Below are 19,384 nucleotides of genomic sequence, written 5' to 3' on the forward strand. Positions count from 1 at the left end.
CTACACTCATTTTATTGTACGTACATCAACTGTTTGATAAATTTTCTCTAAGAAAATTGTTTTTCTAAAACGGACCATTAAACTTGATTTGTGACCGTAACACGCTTTCTAAGTATTTTATTCCGCTGCGCGACTCTATAACGGTACCGATTGTTCCAACACAACCTGCAAAAGCTCCTTCTTCGTCCCCATCTACAACCCTGCAAGTCAAAAACAACAATAAATTTGTACAAACAAGACACTACCTTACTAACCTCACGATTTTCTCTTCATCGTCAATGCAAAAGAGCCAACAACAAACAACTGATGGAATTTAATAAAACGATGAGGGTACATATGACTTTTTACTATAAATCCCTCTGAATCTCTTCACCATCGCGGGTGACCAAAAATCCATCCATCCTGCAAATCTGTCGTCGTCCATCGTTGCTTTTCCTCTCAAGCGAAAACGAAAGAAAGCTTAATTCCTCGCTCACTGTGTGAACAGTGAAATCGCTTCAATTTTGAATTTTCATTTTTCTTGGCATCTTTTGGAATTCGTAAATAACTGATAGTTTTATTTAGTTTTATAGAAATAAAATTTAAATGCATGGACATGTTATTACCCAATTAATTTTATAGTTGTAGTTAATTTAATAGACTTAATTGCACTATTAATTTTTCAATTTAATGCTTTGCTTCTGAATTTTTTTATGTTATATGTAAGATCTTCTCTCATATTATTAAGTTTAATTAGAGCGGGAAAAAAACAAGTTTTTATGAAGTTCAAAAAATGAAACATATTTTAAGATTAGAGTATCAATCATAAAATAATATAATTACAATACAAAATTATTGATGAAATAACTTTTTTACTTAAGAAAAAATAATAGTAAATAAAGTGACGTGTATAAAATGAGATTCAAGTTTCAAAAGATTTACAAAAATAGAGAATCCATATTCATACACCAATGTCTTGCATGAAGCAAGCAACAATACTATTTATAAACGTAAGTAGGGGAAAACTCAATATCATTATTTATTTAGGCTCAATAATATTACATATGAGGATTAGATTACTTTATAAGCATTTATATTAAGTTTTCCTTAACATAGATCAACTATTGGAAGGTTTTTTAAGTTCTTTTGATCAATGAAACATGACTAATTTTTTTTTCATTTCTTCTAAATAAATATATACTTTCAAAAGTAGGATGAAAAATCTAATGGATATCTCATTACTTGATTTAAACTTCGAGTTTAAGGTAAACTGTGATATATGGTTCCTACCCATTAAAGTTATTAAAGTTAAGAAGATGATTCAAATTGAGGGTTTAGAATAAACTTAACAAATTATTATGAAATAATTATTTTTTAACTTATTAAGTCAATATGTGAATATTTTCCAGATATTAATTGTGATGGTATGTGATTATAGACTTGTTATGCTTGATAATTGATTCATTAAAAAAAAACTCTTAACTTTTCTCCAACAATAATTATCATCCCAAAATTCAAGTTTTTTTTAGTATGCTTCCATGTTATTAATAACTATAAAGGAAAAAAAGTCATTACAGAAGTATATTAGTATATTAGAGACATGCATTCATGATTTTCCTACCTGATTCAACATGTCTTTATTTTGTAATGGTGTTTCATTAATATTGGTTCAATAAAAAAGTTTATTTTTTTTAAGGTTTCATAACATCTGTTTTGTGGGTCATTTAATGATAAGCGTATGAAACACTTTAGGTTTCATAAGCTTATATTATATAATAGTTTTGTTTATGTTTTAATTAATAAAGTTAGTATGATAAATGTCTCTCATGTGTCATGATTTTTGTTGAGTAATCTACATTGTGATTCATATTGTTAATTATATTTGTTATATATATATATATATATATATATATATATATATATATATATATATATATATATATATATATATGTATGAAGTAATCTTGTCTAAGATGCATGTGATGTGATGTTGGTTAAGTAAAAATATTCATTTTTAATATAAGATGGTACAACTTTAGTTGTAAATTTCAAAGTTTTATTTTTAGTTCTTTGAGAGAGATGAACTTGCTTATATTGAATTATTGATACATTATTAAATTTTTCAGATTTTCAATTTCAATTTTGTTGCTTAATTTTATGGTGAGTTTGAGGTATTCTTGAATTGTGTCACTCAAATGAACTTGTGTTGAATTCATAGCATAATGTGATGAGCATATAATGATCCAATGTTTACAATAAAGTACAAATTTGAGAAATTCATTAGAAAAAAACTATTTTGGATTATAGTAATCGAAGATGTGCACCCTTCTTGTTTGATAAGGTCTTTTAGTATTATAGAAAGTGAATACAAACTTTCTATTGTTTTGGTTGAGAAGGATAAGAAAATATTGTTGGTTATACGGTGTTGAATAAGATAAGAGTGTCAATTGGGTTATAGATAAAGCTCAAAAAGTTTTATATGATGAAGTCTCTAGTAAATAATTTGTATCTAAATAAGCCATTGTGTTTATATAAGATTACTAGTGAAAAGGCAATTAGTAAACTAGTAGATGAATTCAACATGATGATTCTCAATATGGAGAAAATCAACATGCATATTGACAATAAAGATAAATCATTATTAGTGTTGTATTTGCTATTAAGGCACGTGATAATTAAAGTCTGATTACTAAACTTTATTTGGATTTTGGATGTGCATTGGCTAAATATAGTGATAGATAAATTATGGATGTCAAAAGCATAATGAGAATACAAACTATAGAGTGTTTAAAATGAAAACTTGTCAAAGGGTAGTTGGACATGTAACCGAAGAAAAAATGTTATATGCACAAAGAAGAACTTCTCCTCATACCTCTCTCTACCATGACAAACATTATCAATAACGCTTACCCTTCTAAGGAACACAATGTCTCGGGACACTCCTATAAAAAAACATGGATGTTCTTTAACCAAGAACTTAAAATCCTATACCACCTGAACTTAGAGAATTGGGTTCTAACCAAGGGGTCTACCCACTAATACCCTTCCCTCCTAGGTAACAATGACTCAGCATGTTCTTCAACAGGGTCTTCCATATTCTCTATGATTACCTCCATCTCGAGCCCTATACCACAAGACGACACTGACACTTAACTATGAACACTACTATTACTATTTGATGCCTCTCTAGAGCTCGTGTTTGAACCACTATAAGACATACATTTGGACCTATAAGTAATTGATTTTTCAAGTAATCGACCTTTGAAGGGATGAACTCCTCGTAAAGATGACGACTCTAGAGAAATCTTTTGGAACTTGGTGATGAATTGTGTCAAATGAAGCCCTTATTTATAACAATTTTTGTAACGTTTTGCTTGCGCATCCCTCCCCCTCAATCGTTTATATCTATCTAGATCTAATGGCTAAGAGTTACGACTATTCTCCTTCAAAGAAATGCATCGTTTCATGTACAACACATAAGTCATATTTCTGCACCTCCTTCACCACGACATTCTTGACACTTAATCATTACAACATCTTCGTCACTATGTTGCTCAAGGTTAGGGGACTACTATACTTGCAAGGTTACAACTAAAGATACAATTTCTTTTTGCAAAACTCTATAGGACGACTACCAAGTATCGATTTTGTGGCTGACAAACTAGAAGTTGAGGACCAACTACCATTTTTTGATTTTCTTAATTTACATGCCTTTAACATGTCATGAAAAAAATTGGGATTGGTGTACATGGCTAAGTACTCCTCGAATTTTCCAGTATTGGTCTCGTCCTTGGACAATGTTGCACAATTTACAATTGAATACATCTTAAATGTCGACACTTAAACATGTTTAGTCAGTATGGTATGTGACTACTACTAGGTATCATGGGTGATTACCTATCGATCTATAAGAGCTAATGATGTATTGACTACTTTATAGCTATTATAAGGATACTATAAAACACTTGCTCTAATAAGGTAAATGAGCCATTGGACCTAAGTCCATACTCATCCAAGTAAAAGACGACAAACATCATAAATAACATTATAAATAACACAATCATCAACGTATTTTATTTATGTTCTCATTAATTATGCATTTATTATTCTGCTGATGAGTGTCTTTTGCAAACGCAACCTCATTCATTTTAGGAAAGACGAGTAATAAGAAGAACAAAGAACACTTTTTAATACCAAAAGTTGGTGATGTTTGTGGAGTTGTTGAAATCTTTACAAAATACATTATCGACTATGTAAGAACAAAATCCATAGTTTTTTCTTTAAAAATGGTTATAGAAAAAGTATATTTAAACAAATTCTAACCTTTGCAAACAAGCTAAAATATCAAATTTAAATAGTCCAACAAATTAAATTTTTACTTAATAATTATATTTTTATTTCAAAAGTTTATTTTATTTATAATATGAAATTATTATTTTATCAAGATATTATATAAAAACACAAGTATGCTAAACATGTATATATATAATATTTAATATTTAATATTAAGAGGGTAAATAACCTATTTCGGTGGAAAAAAATTACCCATCAGAGTTTTTTGACAAACTTGTTTAATTAGGTATGTTCTTTAAACGTATAAATTTAAAGCTTCTATTGAATAAACCAGACTTTAAATAGATCGATTGGCTAACAAAATAAAAGGAATTGTTCGCGTATTATTTTCAATATTCAATCTATAGTGATTCTTAAAATTTTTTTTTTACCATTCTCCTAAAACAATGGGCAGTGAGATCCCGTTACAATTCATTCATTGAAGAAATTGACAAATTAGTTAATTATATTGTAAAACTTTGATGTAAAAAAGGTGAATGATTATATCTTAAGGAGTAATTTAATATTAAATTACAGAAATAATAAGAATAAATCAAAATATTTATACTTCAATTTTTTTTTAAATTTATTAAAAACCTTTCCCAAGAAAATCAATCTCTAAGAGTAAGATCACGAAAATGTACACATTTCCCAGTCACATCCCACTTCTCTTTCTTTCCACGTTTCCATCTGAAACCCAAACACGTCTCTTGCACCTCCGTAGCTTCTTCCACTATCTCACTTCTCTTCTTCTCTGTCCCTTCTCCACACTCACTGTCAGATTCTTCGTCTTCTGGTATGTGAGTTCTTCCTTTGCCCTCTACTCTTCATGGGTCTCTCCCATCTTTCTGTAGTGTTGAGCTCTTCTTGACTGCACCCTTAATTACCAATTTTATATACTTGTTTGTTATGTCAATAATTTGATTGTTGGAGTTGTTAATGGGGGACCCTTTGAGCCAATGTTTTCATATTTGAAGTTGTTAATGGAGACTGCTTACAACTCCAGAGATTGTGAGAAAAAGTTTGTTCCGATTGCATATTTGTTTTTGTATATATTTGCAGTATTGGCTCTGGTTTATATTTTTTGTGTGTGTTATTTTCCTGTTAAATTATCTTGAGTTTCTCCTGTTGATTGGTTTGATAGCATAATAGGTGTCATATGCTAGTATATTTAAGTCGCTACATACCATTAGATTAAGTTTAATATGTATATTTGATTCACAAGGAAAGGAGAAAAGAGAAGTTTACTGATAACTATTACATGCTGTATATTCTACTCTTATGAATACATTGCTTTCGTAAAAAATGTTGTATCCTAAGATCTGAAATTGGCTTCTTGCATGATCCGTCGTCCACTTGTTCGTTCTGCTGAACTTTTGTTCTTCTATAGCTTGTTTCTTTTCATAGCTAGAATTTCCAAGGGCACAATTTATGTAGATGAGTTTTTTTTTGAGTTGGTAGACTGAATTTACTGTTGTGGCGTTGTGTAAGAAGGAATTGCTTGACAATCGCCGATGCTATTTCTGCGCTATGCTTTTTCCTGCTAATCACAGATATGATCAGTTAAATGACTCATATTTCAGGTCCTCTTCTTGACACGGATGGCAGCATCATTGGCATGCCTTGGTGGGAGTGGTTTATATACACAGAGCAATAAAATAATTCTTGGCAAGGAAGTCAATGGAAGACATCTCTTCTCATCTCATAGACTTTCATCACTGAATAAGGAATCAAAGACAATATTGGTCAAGGCATCATTGGATCAAAGAAAACATGAACGGAGAAGAGGATTTTTGAAATTGTTGAATGTCGGAGTTGGCTTACCGGTACTATTAGGAAGTGGGAAAGCTTACGCTGATGAACAAGGGACATCCTCCTCCAGACTGTCTTATTCTAGGTTTCTTGAGTATTTGGACAAGGATAGAGTTAAAAAAGTGGATCTGTATGAGAATGGAACCTCGGCTATTGTGGAGGCTGTATCTCCTGAGTTGGGTAATAGAGTGCAGCGAGTGCGTGTCCAACTTCCCGGACTTAGCCAAGAGCTACTTCAGAAATTCAGGGAAAAGAACATTGACTTTGCCGCACACAATGGCCAAGAAGAGACAGGATCTCCGTTAGCGAACCTGATTGGGAACCTGGCTTTCCCTCTAATTTTGATTGGAGGATTGTTCTTTCTGTCAAGACGATCATCAGGAGGAGTGGGAGGTCCTGGTGGATCAGGCTTTCCTCTTGCTTTTGGTCAATCCAAAGCCAAGTTTCAAATGGAGCCTAATACTGGAGTGACATTTGACGATGTTGCTGGAGTGGACGAAGCCAAACAGGATTTTATGGAGGTGGTGGAATTTCTTAAAAAGCCCGAGAGATTCACTGCTGTTGGGGCTCGCATACCAAAAGGTGTTCTTCTTGTTGGTCCTCCTGGAACTGGGAAGACACTTTTAGCAAAGGCTATTGCAGGTGAAGCAGGTGTCCCATTTTTTTCAATCTCAGGTTCTGAGTTTGTGGAGATGTTTGTTGGTGTTGGTGCTTCCCGAGTCCGCGATTTATTCAAGAAGGCCAAAGAGAATGCTCCATGCATTGTTTTTGTTGATGAAATTGATGCTGTTGGAAGGCAAAGGGGTACTGGAATTGGTGGAGGGAATGATGAAAGAGAACAGACCCTCAACCAACTTTTGACAGAAATGGATGGATTTGAGGGTAATACGGGTATCATTGTCATTGCAGCTACTAACAGGGCTGACATTCTTGATTCTGCATTGTTAAGGCCAGGCCGATTTGATAGACAGGTAAGATTATATTAGCTAATGCTTAATACACATTTGTGTGAGCCAATCTCTGAATGTAGTGCTTTTTTGCAGGTGACAGTTGATGTTCCAGATATTCGGGGAAGGACTGAAATTTTAAAGGTTCATGGTACCAATAAAAAGTTTGAAGCTGATGTTTCACTTGAAGTAATTGCTATGAGAACACCTGGTTTTAGTGGAGCTGATCTGGCAAACCTGCTGAATGAAGCTGCTATCCTAGCTGGTCGTCGCGGAAAGGCAGCTATTTCATCCAAAGAGATTGATGATTCTATTGATAGGATTGTGGCTGGAATGGAAGGAACGGTGATGACAGATGGGAAGAGCAAAAGCTTAGTGGCTTATCATGAAGTTGGGCATGCTATTTGTGGGTAAGCCAAAAATCAGGGTGTAGTTCTCTTTTAAGCAAATGTGTATGATTTTTAAGTAAATGTGTATGATGGCAATAAAAGCAAGGTGTATATAAGTGCAATCCAGAAAAAAAGTAGTGGTTCTTCTAATGAACAATAAAATTGTTCTCAAATATCTGTCTGTACTTGCAGAACTTTGACTCCTGGTCATGATCCTGTGCAAAAGGTTACCTTGGTTCCTCGTGGGCAAGCTCGGGGTCTTACCTGGTTTATTCCTGCTGATGACCCAACGCTGATCTCCAAGCAACAACTCTTCGCAAGAATTGTTGGTGGACTAGGTGGCAGAGCAGCAGAGGAAGTGATTTTTGGTGAGCCTGAGGTTACAACTGGAGCAGCTGGTGATTTGCAGCAAATAACCAGTTTGGCCAAACAGGTTGGTGTTCATGACTTTATTTTCTGTTGTGATGCATCAGTTTTCACTTGTTCTCCTTTCTTTTCTTGTTTGCTTTTGGCGGGGACGGATGGTAGCAGTATTTTAGACTATACAGAATTGGTAGTGCAATATGAATTTGGATATAATTTATCAGTACATTCAGTATTTTATTTATCTAGATCTAATTAATTGGTGAGAGCTGAAATGGGGTCTTGTCAAAATATTTTTTTTAATGCTTAAAACTCAATTCTTGTTTTTAGTTAACTGCAAGAATGACATTTCTTTATTTGGGAGGATGCATTTTTAATACTCATTGTCAAAATAATCTTTCTTATTCTCCCTTATTCTTAAGATTACAATTTTTGTTTATCTAATAAATGTAAATGATACTCTTGCAGATGGTAACCACATTCGGAATGTCTGATATTGGTCCTTGGTCACTCATGGACTCATCGGCTCAAAGTGCAGATGTGATCATGAGAATGATGGCAAGAAACTCAATGTCAGAAAAGCTTGCCGAAGACATTGATGCTGCTATCAAGAGAATTTCAGATGAAGCATATGAAATTGCATTGAGCCAAATAAGGAACAACCGAGAAGCAATTGATAAGATTGTGGAAGTTCTACTGGAGAAGGAGACAATGAGTGGAGATGAATTCCGAGCTCTCCTGTCCGAGTTTGTTGAAATTCCTGCTGAAAATCGGGTCCCTCCTTCAATACCCTCACCAATTACTGTTTGAATAGCTTATATGCCACTGAAACGTAGTTTAGCTTTCCACATGTTGGATTTCTGAAATTGTGAAATATTTGTAATATACCATCGATTCCAATTTTTGTAATGACAAAAGATCCTAGTTTTTCTACGTTTTTCTACGTTGGCAACAGAAAATGTATGTTTCTTCACAATTAGTACATAATGTATCCTTAGTGAATAGTAATAATATTAAGACCCATTTTATCATTGTAACTGGTGAGATGTCACATAATATCAGTGTTCTGCTCGAGTTCTCTCTACAGTAGAGAAATGAAAACTTAATATCTTGCTAGATGTCACAAAAGGGTGTTAAATGAGCTTAGGTAGCATAATGATTCAAGTGATGAGGGTCTATTTCAAGCAAATAATTGAATGATTATCATTAAAGTCAAAAGTGGTTTAGCAGTAACTTTTTCTGCCCTCTCCATGATCTTGTTGGATATCTATGTCACAGAATGGTGGCAAATATTAGGTAAGGTTCCATGATGAAATTTAAAGTGATGAGGGGTAATCAAGTAAACAATGGAATGATGTCATGAAAGTCAAAATATGGTGTAGCTGTGATATTTTTGCCCCCTCCATAACAGTTGGATTGATATAATTGATGTGTCATTATGGGAAAGGGCAATGTTAAGTGATGTACAAGTTTTGGATTGATTCCCCCTCTCCTGCTGATGTTTGATGTTTCATGACTTGACTACAGGCAGAACAATGTGAGGTGATAGAGAAAGTTTTTGGAAAAGGTTTTGCTATTTACGTCTTCTTACTGTTTCTTATTTTTAGTGTTTTTAAATAATTAACATTTCTTTAGAAATTTGGTCTCAATCAAATGGAAGAGAAATGCATAGAAGAGAATAGAAACAAATTAAGAGTATTGTAGAAGAGAACTGCTAATAAACGTAGAAACTAATTCTTTGGACACGAATGCTTTTATTTTGTTTTATTTTAATTTTTTATTTAATTATCATCAAATATAAAATTTTACTTTAAATTAAACAATATTTAACAATTAGAAAAATATAAATTAGTGGTATTTTTATGTCAATATTATTTAAAATCCTTTTCAATTTGGTCGATAATTTTATTGAGGTGGATAATGTTTTTTTTTTCTGGATTAGTATTGACTAATATTCTATTGATGGCAAAGGTAATTATTCGAGAACAAGATTAAAAAAAATGATGATTATACAATAAGTAGAAATAAGGTCAATGTAGAAGTGAAAATCAGAAGATCAAGAACTTGAAAATATATCAAGAAAGATATTTGCAAGACAAAATTAATATGGGTTTAGGTAGAATTGATGCATCATGAGTGATTTTTGGATGGTTATTGCAAACTATATAATTTTTTATAATTTAATTTTAGCTTAAATGCTATAAGTAAGAAGATATAAATAGGTTACTTATGTTGAAAAAAAAGTGTATTTAAAACATAAATACTTTAAGAACATGCAAACAAGATAATGATAAATCCAGCGAGAATGATGGTAGCAATTTGGATCATCGATTTTGTAGATTTCTTTTATAAACTTTTTTATGATAATTTATTTTTTTGCATTTATAAGTTTTAATCCATCTTCATCTTCACCATTCTTATCTTCATTTTTATCATTTCCACTCACATTTATCCATTTCCATTCTCATCTAAAATAAAAGAAAAATCTAATTATTAAAAGAAAATTAATGAATTCGTAATTGTCATCCACATAAAAAAATCAATTCAGTTGATTAAGCATATTCGTGAGATTGATCCATAACACAATCAATTTATATGTCAATTTTGTATTAATTATGAAATTTTAAATTAAAATACTGTAATTTAGACTAAACATAAGTTGTTTACTAGTTCTGTTACAAATAATTCATATCGATTTGATTTCACTTACTAAACACATATTGAATAAAATATCGTGTTAAAATCTTTGAAAAATAATTATTATGAAAAATTATAAGCAAAATTAATAAAAAACAATTCGTTCATTATATATTCCAAATTAGTTAATAATAATTTCTACATAAAAAATATTGATTTTTATATATTAGTTTTTTTATACACAGCAAGAAAATCCCAAGCACATTTTTTTAGCCCAATTTGTAACCTAAAGAAAGACAGAACAAAGATAAACATGAAAATAAAAAATTAACAAAAATTTTCTTTAAAGATAACAACAACATAGCAAAAATATAAAATTTCCTATAGATTTAAAGTTTTTCAAAAAGCTAAAGGAAAATATTAAATTAGGAAGAAAAAAATTGGTGACATGTTATTTATTAAACAATGATATATTCCATCTCCATCCAAAAGTAGATAAACAACTTGAAAACTTTCTTAATGTCTTCACTCTCTTTTTCAAAGATTCATATATAAATACTCAAACAATGAAAAAAAATAATGAGAAGACAAATCTGTTAAGAAAATTGTGTGATATTCTAGCCAATTTTTGAGTGTTTTTGCCAAGAAAATTTAAGCTTAAATTTATACATTTAGTCTTAACATTTTGATATGAGAACGAAAGATGAAAAGAAAAGGAAAATGAAATGTAACATGGGAATATAATAATTAAAACACTCGAAGAAAAAGAAAATACATATATTAAAAAATGTCCCTTCTAGTAAAACGAATACCGTACATTATAGGTAATTTTTAAGTTTTAATTAATTAATTAATTAATTAATTAATATCTCTAATTGAATTAATTAAAATAATTATTATGCTTACATATTAAATTATGATATTATAATAAAAAATTAAAATTTAATTTGTAAGTATTAATGACTTAAATTAATTATTAAATATTTGCATTATTAAGTAATATGTTACAGAAATATTATCTTTTAAATTATTCTTTATTGTAATTTTTGATTAGATAAAAAAAATGTTAATTCGATTTTGAACCACCAATTTGGGAGACTAAACATAACTAATTTAAATAAATGAATAGATTAGAAACTTTAAGCCAACTTACTAGCTTAAACATGTTTTACCATCATGCTCATGTTAATGATTTAAAAATTTAAGTATGAGTTTAAAATCTCATATTAAATGAAAATAAGAAAATTGAACACTAAAAATCTATAAATTTATAGTACTAAAATATTGTATTAGAAATAACGTTAATCTTTTATGTAAATTAAACTTATTTTTTATTAGTATTATAATTCTTTTGAAAATCTCTTCACTAATAAATTAAGCTTTAAGCCATAAATATATTTTATTTATTCAATTTATGCTTATTCTTTAAATTCTTAGTCTTATGTAGGCAGAAAAGGTAAGAGTTGAAGATGTTGAAGTCACAAGCAGGTTGACTAATATTTTCATTCTAATACCACTTTTAAAACTAGAAGAGTACAAATCATTTTTAAATTTAGGCACATTTGTCTCAGATTTGAAGAACAAAAATGTATCTAAGTCTGATGATTGTTAGTCATCGTATCAACAAGTATACGTTGTGTATGACAATATATCAAAATAAGTTGCTTTTACATTTTTAAGATGAAAAAAATCACTTTGTTCATAATTTTTTTAACAGGTCGGTTAACAAATTGCATCTATAAGATAGCACAATGTAGACAAAATGATATTTACAAATAATTAACGTCGTAATTAATAAAATTGAGTTTGACCATTTAGATAATTAACTTTATTTTTTCGAGGTTGACCTAGGTTGAGTTACTCTAAAATAGTGCTAATGATTAATAAACCTTTTCAACATTAATTTGTTCATGTGAGCCAACCAACATGAGGGCCACTTCCTATTTATTATTTAATAAAATCAACAATAAATTTTCTAAATTTTTTACTCATTTCTTGTTAGACTAATCCTTAGTCAGCGATTAAGTAGTTAATGATATAAGATTAAATATAACCTATAGCCGAACTTTGTTTACATCGTCATATATATGATTAAGATTGTGAGAATAAGTGCTTTGTATTATAATTATTTTTGCAAGCTATCTAAATTAATGTTATTATAAATATATTGCTAAAGAAGTTTAATAAATAATTGTTGTTATAAATATACACACCACAGTCATTGATAGAAAGATTTTTTCCCCATTAACTGAAAAGTCAATTGATTAATTATTCGATTCATTTAACCCAGAAAGCTTAGTTTGTTAAGAAATCAACAGAGAATCGCTCCAAAACTAATAATGAACCAAGTTGGCAACCAAACAAAAACTATTCACTCAATATTTTTTTAATTTAAAAAAAATATCTTTTGGCAAAAAAAACTATTTATTTGTAGGTTGTTGTTATTTAACATCTTGCTATTAGTTTCTCTTTACAAAACAAATTAATTTAGAATTTTATGTAATTTAATTTTTCTGATTTTGTATTTGAGTACCGAATCTACTAAAGTCAAATTAAGAAATCATAAATGGGTATTAATTTTTAATATTATTCCAGTGATCTTATAGGAACGTTTCTCCTTTTATAATTTTATTAATCAGCCTATTCAATTGAAAGAAACACTTGGAAAAATAACCATATATATCGTTTACATGGCGCAACACTCATCAGACAACGTTAATTTATTGTTCTTGGTCATTGCATCACTCATGATAAAACCAGGTTGGAATCGAAGTTATCCCTTCCATGTCATTTTTCATATGGGGAATAAGATTACCACAAAAATAGTGATGCATATGCATTCAATTAATATAAAGGAACAATCCAAGAAACAAAAACAAGTGGCTGTACTGTATCTAGTAGTTTCTCTCTCCTGGTCTGTGATTTTTTGTCTGTTGTGGGACACTGACAGTGTTCAGCCTTAACGTTACCCTTTTGGTTTTCTCTTCCTCACGACCTGAAAGTATCTTGTGTTGGATACCTGATGAATCTGAGCTTGCTCTTTGGTTCTGTGGCTGACACCAATCCGAGGCTAATACTGCTTCTGCTGAACACAGTTTGAGGGTGACAAGTACCAGGTTTTTATGACAGAGGGGAGGTGAGGATTGGTTTTCACCAATTCTTGAAGTTTTCAATTTTAAATTTGAGATTATTATGATTTGAGTTGAAAATTTTATAATCATATCTGATTAAGAATGTTTTCAGCTAAAAGTTTTGCCTTGACTAATTTGAATAATTGTATGATTTTGGCCCAACCGGGGACCAAACTCAGATGCTGGTGTTTTTGGCATATCTGTTAATCCTTAATACAAGCTTTTACTCTACATATTTCGTGAAACCACAATTCTAATGAGAATAACACCAAGAACACTTAACCGCCTCTGAATTTTGTCTTTTTTGGCGCTGTTAGTTTTATTCTTCTCATGTCTGTAGTTGGTTTGAATATGGTTTGCTTTGGTTTGTGAAGGCTAGGCGGATGCAGATTATATGTTGATAGAAATTGGGTCTGTAATTTTTTTTGCTTTCAAAGATGGGATTGATGGTGATGGAACCACTCATTGAAATAGCCAAATTTGCTTGCTTTTCTAAATTTTATAGGTTAGTTTGGATCGTTAGTTTTAGTGGGCATGGATTTCATCATAGTTTACTTTCAACTTTTGTTTGTGAGTGTTTGTTTAGATGACTAACTATTTGATGTTTCGTTTCAAAGATAGAGTAACAGAGGAAGTTATTGAAGTGAGCATAAATGGCTTCAACTGAGTTTGGTGAAGAAGGTGATAGCAGAGGCGGTATGTGGGTTTTGGAACAGAGGATTGACCAGCCGATGGATGAAGAAGCTGAAAAGCTCAAAAACATGTACAGAGAAAAAGTACGATGCAAATCCCTCTTGACATGATTTCTTTTGATGGATTCAGTTTTCTTTACTTAGGAGACTGCAATTTATCAGAATTAGGCTGACAAAAATCAAACTCCTAACCACTTTGTACATTTAAAAAGATATTATTCTATAGAATTTGGTGTATAATTTCATGATGTTATTGGTTTGATTTGTTCAGAAATTTTCTACACTGTTGCTTCTGCGGCTTGCATATCAGAGTCTTGGAGTAGTGTATGGAGATTTGGGCACTTCCCCCTTATACGTTTTCTATAATACATTTCCTCATGGAATTGACAACCAGGAGGATGTGATTGGAGCTCTTTCTTTGATTATATACTCTCTTACCCTGGTGCCGCTGGTCAAATATGTTCTTATTGTATTACGAGCGAATGACAATGGTCAAGGTATTTGTTTGATTTTGGTAATTAGAATTTTTATGGTTGGACTAAGGAAACAGCTAAGAATACTAGTATTTCAACGTATGACATGAACATGTGTATCTGTTGATACTGTTGGATATCTATGGAGCAGGTGGAACATTGGCTCTTTATTCTTTGCTCTGTCGACATGCAAATATTAGAACCATTCCCAACCAGCATCGTACGGATGAAGAGCTAACAACATATAGTCGATCTACCATCCGTGAAAAGTCATTTGCTGCAAAAACCAAGAGATGGTTAGAGGAGCAACCTTATATTAAAGATATCATTCTTATTCTGGCCCTTGTTGGTACTTGCATGGTGATTGGAGATGGAATTCTTACCCCAGCTATATCTGGTATGCATTGTGTCAGAAATTGATTTCATGAAGTGGTCTACCTCTTTATATGTATGATGATGTATTGCATAAGGCTGCAGATAAAATGATTCAGCTTCAGTACACTTTATTTTCTGCTTTAGTATATCATCTTGAATATCCCTTCAGTGAGTTCCAGATATTCATTACAAAATCTTTTGTTGCAGTTTTATCTGCGGTTGGTGGCATCAAGGTAAATCACGCAGATTTGAGCAACGGTACGGTCCTACACCTGTAATGTAACATTGCATTTTTCTTCTGCTTCTATCTACCATTATATGTGTTAAGCATTAGAGTTTCAAATTCAACTATTCTATGTTCTTGGTCTTGAAAATATTTTTTTTTCTCGTTTTTTCCTGAGTTGCAGAAGTAGTGGTATTGGTTGCTGTTGTTATACTAGTTGGGTTATTCAGCATGCAACATTACGGTACAGATAGAGTTGGTTGGCTCTTTGCTCCGATTGTCCTTCTTTGGTTTCTCCTAATTGGAGGCATAGGCATCTTCAACATCTGTAAATATGACAGCAGTATTCTAAAAGCTTTTTCACCAGTGTATATATACCGCTATCTAAAAAGAGGAGGTAAAGATGGTTGGACTTCCCTTGGTGGAATTTTGCTCAGCATAACTGGTATCTTCACCTTTTATATATAACTGTTGATTTCCTCCTTTCATTTCAGAATTGTTAATTATGTTACTTGAGCTTGGTTATTTGTGATGATTTATTTCAGGGACAGAGGCTCTTTTTGCCGACCTAGCCCACTTTCCAGTCTCTTCTGTACAGATTGCTTTTACTCTCCTAGTCTTTCCTTGCCTTCTTTTAGCCTACTCTGGACAAGCTGCATACCTTATGCATAACTTGGATCATTCAAATGATGCGTTTTATCGTTCTATTCCAGGTTTGCTATATTTCTCACATTTTTATTTTATTTTGATAGAAGTTCAGAATATGATCAACAGCCATGCTGTTACAGACAAACCTCTTGCTGGAAGTTCTTTCTTTAATTAAGGAGTCTTTAATGAATTTTAGGTATTGATTATCCTTAATTCTGCAGACAAAATATACTGGCCAGTATTTGTTGTTGCAACAGCAGCAGCTATAGTTGCAAGCCAGGCCACAATATCCGCAACCTTCTCAATTATCAAGCAAGCCAATGCTCATGGCTGTTTCCCAAGAATAAAAGTTGTACATACATCAAAGAAGTTCCTTGGCCAGATATACATTCCAGACATAAATTGGATCCTTATGATTCTATGCATTGCTGTTACAGCAGGGTTTAAAAATCAGAGTCAAATTGGAAATGCATATGGTAAGTTGTTATTCCTTTGTTGAATGTTGTGAAGCATAATTTTTCACCTTTCTTTTCTCAAAACTGTAAGTCCCCACATTATAATTGCAGGTACTGCAGTTGTGCTAGTGATGCTGGTTACAACGCTGCTTATGATTTTAATCATGATATTGGTGTGGCGCTGCCATTGGATTCTGGTTGTGGTGTTCACTGGCTTATCACTGATAGTGGAATGCACATACTTCTCTGCAGTACTCTTCAAAGTTGACCAAGGTGGATGGGCTCCCCTTGCAATTGCTGGAGCATTTCTTCTGATCATGTATGTATGGCATTATGGCACAGTGAAACGGTACGAGTTTGAAATGCACAGTAAGGTGTCAATGGCATGGATTCTTGGACTTGGACCAAGTTTAGGACTTGTTCGTGTCCCAGGAATAGGGCTGGTATACACAGAGCTTGCAAGTGGAGTACCCCATATATTTTCTCACTTCATCACAAACCTACCAGCTATTCATTCTGTTGTTGTTTTTGTATGTGTGAAGTATCTTCCTGTCTACACTGTCCCAGAAGATGAAAGGTTCCTTGTGAAGAGGATTGGACCAAAGAACTTCCACATGTTTCGGTGCGTTGCGAGGTACGGATACAAAGATTTGCACAAGAAAGATGAGGACTTTGAGAAAAAGCTTTTCCACAACCTTTTTGTGTTTGTTAAGTTGGAGTCTATGATGGAGGGATGCTCGGATTCAGATGACTACAGTTTATATGAACAGCAAACTGAGAGATCAAGAGAAGGTCTACTACTGAACAATAATGCAATCACATCATCAACGAATATGGATCCAACATTTTCTTCTTTGGATTCTATAGTGTCAGTTACTTCTCCATCACAGTTGAATGCTACTGTTAGGTCCTCTGGTCATGTGAGCAACCAAACTGAGGTTGATGAAGTTGAGTTTTTGAACAGTTGCAGAGATGCTGGGGTGGTTCACATACTGGGAAACACAGTTGTGAGGGCTAGCAGGGATTCAAGATTCTACAAGAAAATAGCTGTGGATTATATATATGCATTTCTCAGGAAGATATGCAGAGAAAATAGTGTGATCTTCAATGTTCCTCATGAGAGTCTCTTGAATGTTGGTCAGGTTTTCTATGTATAGCCTCTCCCTACTACCCTTCTCTTGGTAATTCTTGTATGAGCATAGTTTATGGCACAGTCAATCAAAACCATGTTAAAATAAATAATAAACGTAAAATTGTTTTAGTACTATTTAGAGGCTCTTTGGTTGATTGAGTTTGTAAATATTGCTCTCACACAAGAGTTGTTCCTATTGGCCCAAAAATGAGTGAGATTTATTATCATTTTGTGACTGTCATTTTAGTCACTGTTTTGTGTAGCTGCTATATCAACGATCCCTTGTGGTATGTATCATTCAATAGAGAATGTCTTCTAAAGAATGACTTTGGGTGGTTTCTTAGAAATCTGAAATTCATTATTCATTTGATATTCTCAATGCTACACTAAAGTTGTTAAACTCTTCTAGCACTAGGTTGTTACACTTTATGTCAATCATTATTCTTTCTTCTATCAAATGATGTTTAGGTTATTGAGATGTAATTAATCTTCTATCCACTTCTACACCAACAAAAGAGTCTAATTCATATAAATAATTTGATATCAATATTAATTTAAAATTTTAAAGATATTAAACTTATAATTTTTTATTTTTATGTATTTTTAAAAATTTTATTTCTATTTAATACTTGAATTTCTAAACAGTATATCAATTTTGTAATAAAAATAAGAAAAAATATTTATTGATTTGACAACTCAAGTGAAAGGTGTAACATAATGATTCAACATCTAAAATTGAATTGTAACACCCATGGATGTAATATGAATATCTATAATGCACGAATGAATGATAAAGAACTTACCTTGACCTTTAAAACCAAGCAAAATAGTATAAACAAAATTTGTAAGAATGTCACAATAAGCTATGGATATGAATTATGTAATGCAACTATCCTAAACAATCTAATTCATGGTTCCACACTCAATCTAATTTTTGAGAAGCAAGAACAAAGTCAATTCAATCAAACCAAAGCAACAATATTGCTTTAGGTTGTGTTCATTTTGGGGAGAGAATTTCGAGTGAGTGGATGAATTTGAGAATAAATTTTTTGTTTATTTTTTGTATGGATTTGAAGGTAAGTGAGAGTGGATTTGGAAGTAAAATATGTCAGAATTAGTGTAGGATTTGATTGATGTGACAGATAAAAAAATTATTTAATTGATAAAAATTAAAGATTACAAAAATATCTTTAATAGTAAAAGTAATATAAAATTGTAATTATTAATATTATATATAGTTATAAAAATTATTATAAAAAGAGAAAAAAAATAAAAATTAATTTTTAACATGAAAAAAATATATTATTATTATTTATTATTATTATTATTATTATTTTATTATTATTATTATTATTATTTATTATTATTATTATTATTATTATTATTATTATTATTATTATTATTATTATTATTATTATTATTATTATTATTATTATTATTCAAGTAACTAAGTTGAGTTATATAAGGATAATTTTTACCTCTGAATATTAGAAAGAGAAAAAACCCTTTGTTCCTTTTACTTTTGGTGTCATCTGCAAACTTTTTCTTTTACTAAACTTCATTTTTCTCCTTCCATTTTTACAGGTTTAGCTCTACCACCATCTGGGTTGTCTTCCTGTCCCTTCTTCTTTCATGTTTCTAAATCACATACTACCTGCAACACAAAGTAAATGAGTGAAAAACCATTAAAACAAAAGATGTCATACCTCGTTTTGAATGATAATAAAGAGTTAAAATAGGTTTTTCACATAAAATCACCGCAAATCTCTTTCCATCAGCGAAGATGAAATAAGCTC

The 19,384-nt window shown here is 31.5% G+C and overlaps 2 protein-coding genes across 11 annotated transcripts; both read left to right on the forward strand.

Annotated features, from left to right (window-relative positions):
* The first annotated feature begins 4,922 nt into the window (after positions 1 to 4,922).
* On the forward strand, positions 4,923 to 8,755 carry LOC108321139 (ATP-dependent zinc metalloprotease FTSH 2, chloroplastic). 2 transcript variants are annotated; one of them, XM_017552798.2, is made up of 5 exons: positions 4,923 to 5,111; positions 5,895 to 7,094; positions 7,167 to 7,480; positions 7,652 to 7,892; positions 8,291 to 8,755. In XM_017552798.2, the coding sequence occupies exons 1-5, from the start codon at positions 4,950 to 4,952 to the stop codon at positions 8,630 to 8,632; spliced, it is 2,259 nt and encodes a 752-aa protein (XP_017408287.2). In that variant the 5' UTR covers positions 4,923 to 4,949; the 3' UTR covers positions 8,633 to 8,755. The 2 variants fall into 2 exon arrangements, with proteins under 2 accessions (XP_017408287.2, XP_052732749.1); XM_052876789.1 differs by lacking the exon at positions 4,923 to 5,111 and adding an exon at positions 5,158 to 5,332.
* Positions 8,756 to 13,315: 4,560 nt separating this feature from the next.
* Positions 13,316 to 17,911, forward strand: LOC108321144 (potassium transporter 10). 9 transcript variants are annotated; one of them, XM_052876797.1, is made up of 10 exons: positions 13,342 to 13,595; positions 14,212 to 14,366; positions 14,554 to 14,779; positions 14,907 to 15,152; positions 15,338 to 15,388; positions 15,538 to 15,798; positions 15,899 to 16,066; positions 16,223 to 16,477; positions 16,568 to 16,899; positions 16,999 to 17,911. In XM_052876797.1, the coding sequence occupies exons 2-10, from the start codon at positions 14,244 to 14,246 to the stop codon at positions 17,611 to 17,613; spliced, it is 2,277 nt and encodes a 758-aa protein (XP_052732757.1). In that variant the 5' UTR covers positions 13,342 to 13,595; positions 14,212 to 14,243; the 3' UTR covers positions 17,614 to 17,911. The 9 variants fall into 9 exon arrangements, with proteins under 9 accessions (XP_017408294.1, XP_052732757.1, XP_052732752.1 ...); XM_052876796.1 differs by having other exon boundaries at positions 13,351 to 13,595; positions 14,208 to 14,366; XM_052876795.1 differs by lacking the exon at positions 13,342 to 13,595 and adding an exon at positions 13,655 to 14,095 and having other exon boundaries at positions 14,208 to 14,366.
* The last annotated feature ends 1,473 nt before the right edge of the window (positions 17,912 to 19,384 follow it).

The sequence above is a fragment of the Vigna angularis genome, chromosome 4, assembly GCF_016808095.1.
Source record: "Vigna angularis cultivar LongXiaoDou No.4 chromosome 4, ASM1680809v1, whole genome shotgun sequence".
Classification (NCBI taxonomy): domain Eukaryota; kingdom Viridiplantae; phylum Streptophyta; class Magnoliopsida; order Fabales; family Fabaceae; genus Vigna; species Vigna angularis.

Coding starts and splice junctions, on each gene's coding strand:
- LOC108321144 (XM_017552805.2), top strand. CDS start 14,244: ATGGCTTCAACTGAGTTTGGTGAAGAAGGTGATAGCAGAGGCGGTATG. Junction 15,153..15,337: donor TCTTACCCCAGCTATATCTG/GTATGCATTGTG, acceptor CTTTTGTTGCAG/TTTTATCTGCGGTTGGTGGC. Junction 15,389..15,537: donor TCACGCAGATTTGAGCAACG/GTACGGTCCTAC, acceptor CCTGAGTTGCAG/AAGTAGTGGTATTGGTTGCT.
- LOC108321139 (XM_017552798.2), top strand. CDS start 4,950: ATGTACACATTTCCCAGTCACATCCCACTTCTCTTTCTTTCCACGTTT. Junction 5,112..5,894: donor GATTCTTCGTCTTCTGGTAT/GTGAGTTCTTCC, acceptor CTCATATTTCAG/GTCCTCTTCTTGACACGGAT. Junction 7,893..8,290: donor TAACCAGTTTGGCCAAACAG/GTTGGTGTTCAT, acceptor ATACTCTTGCAG/ATGGTAACCACATTCGGAAT.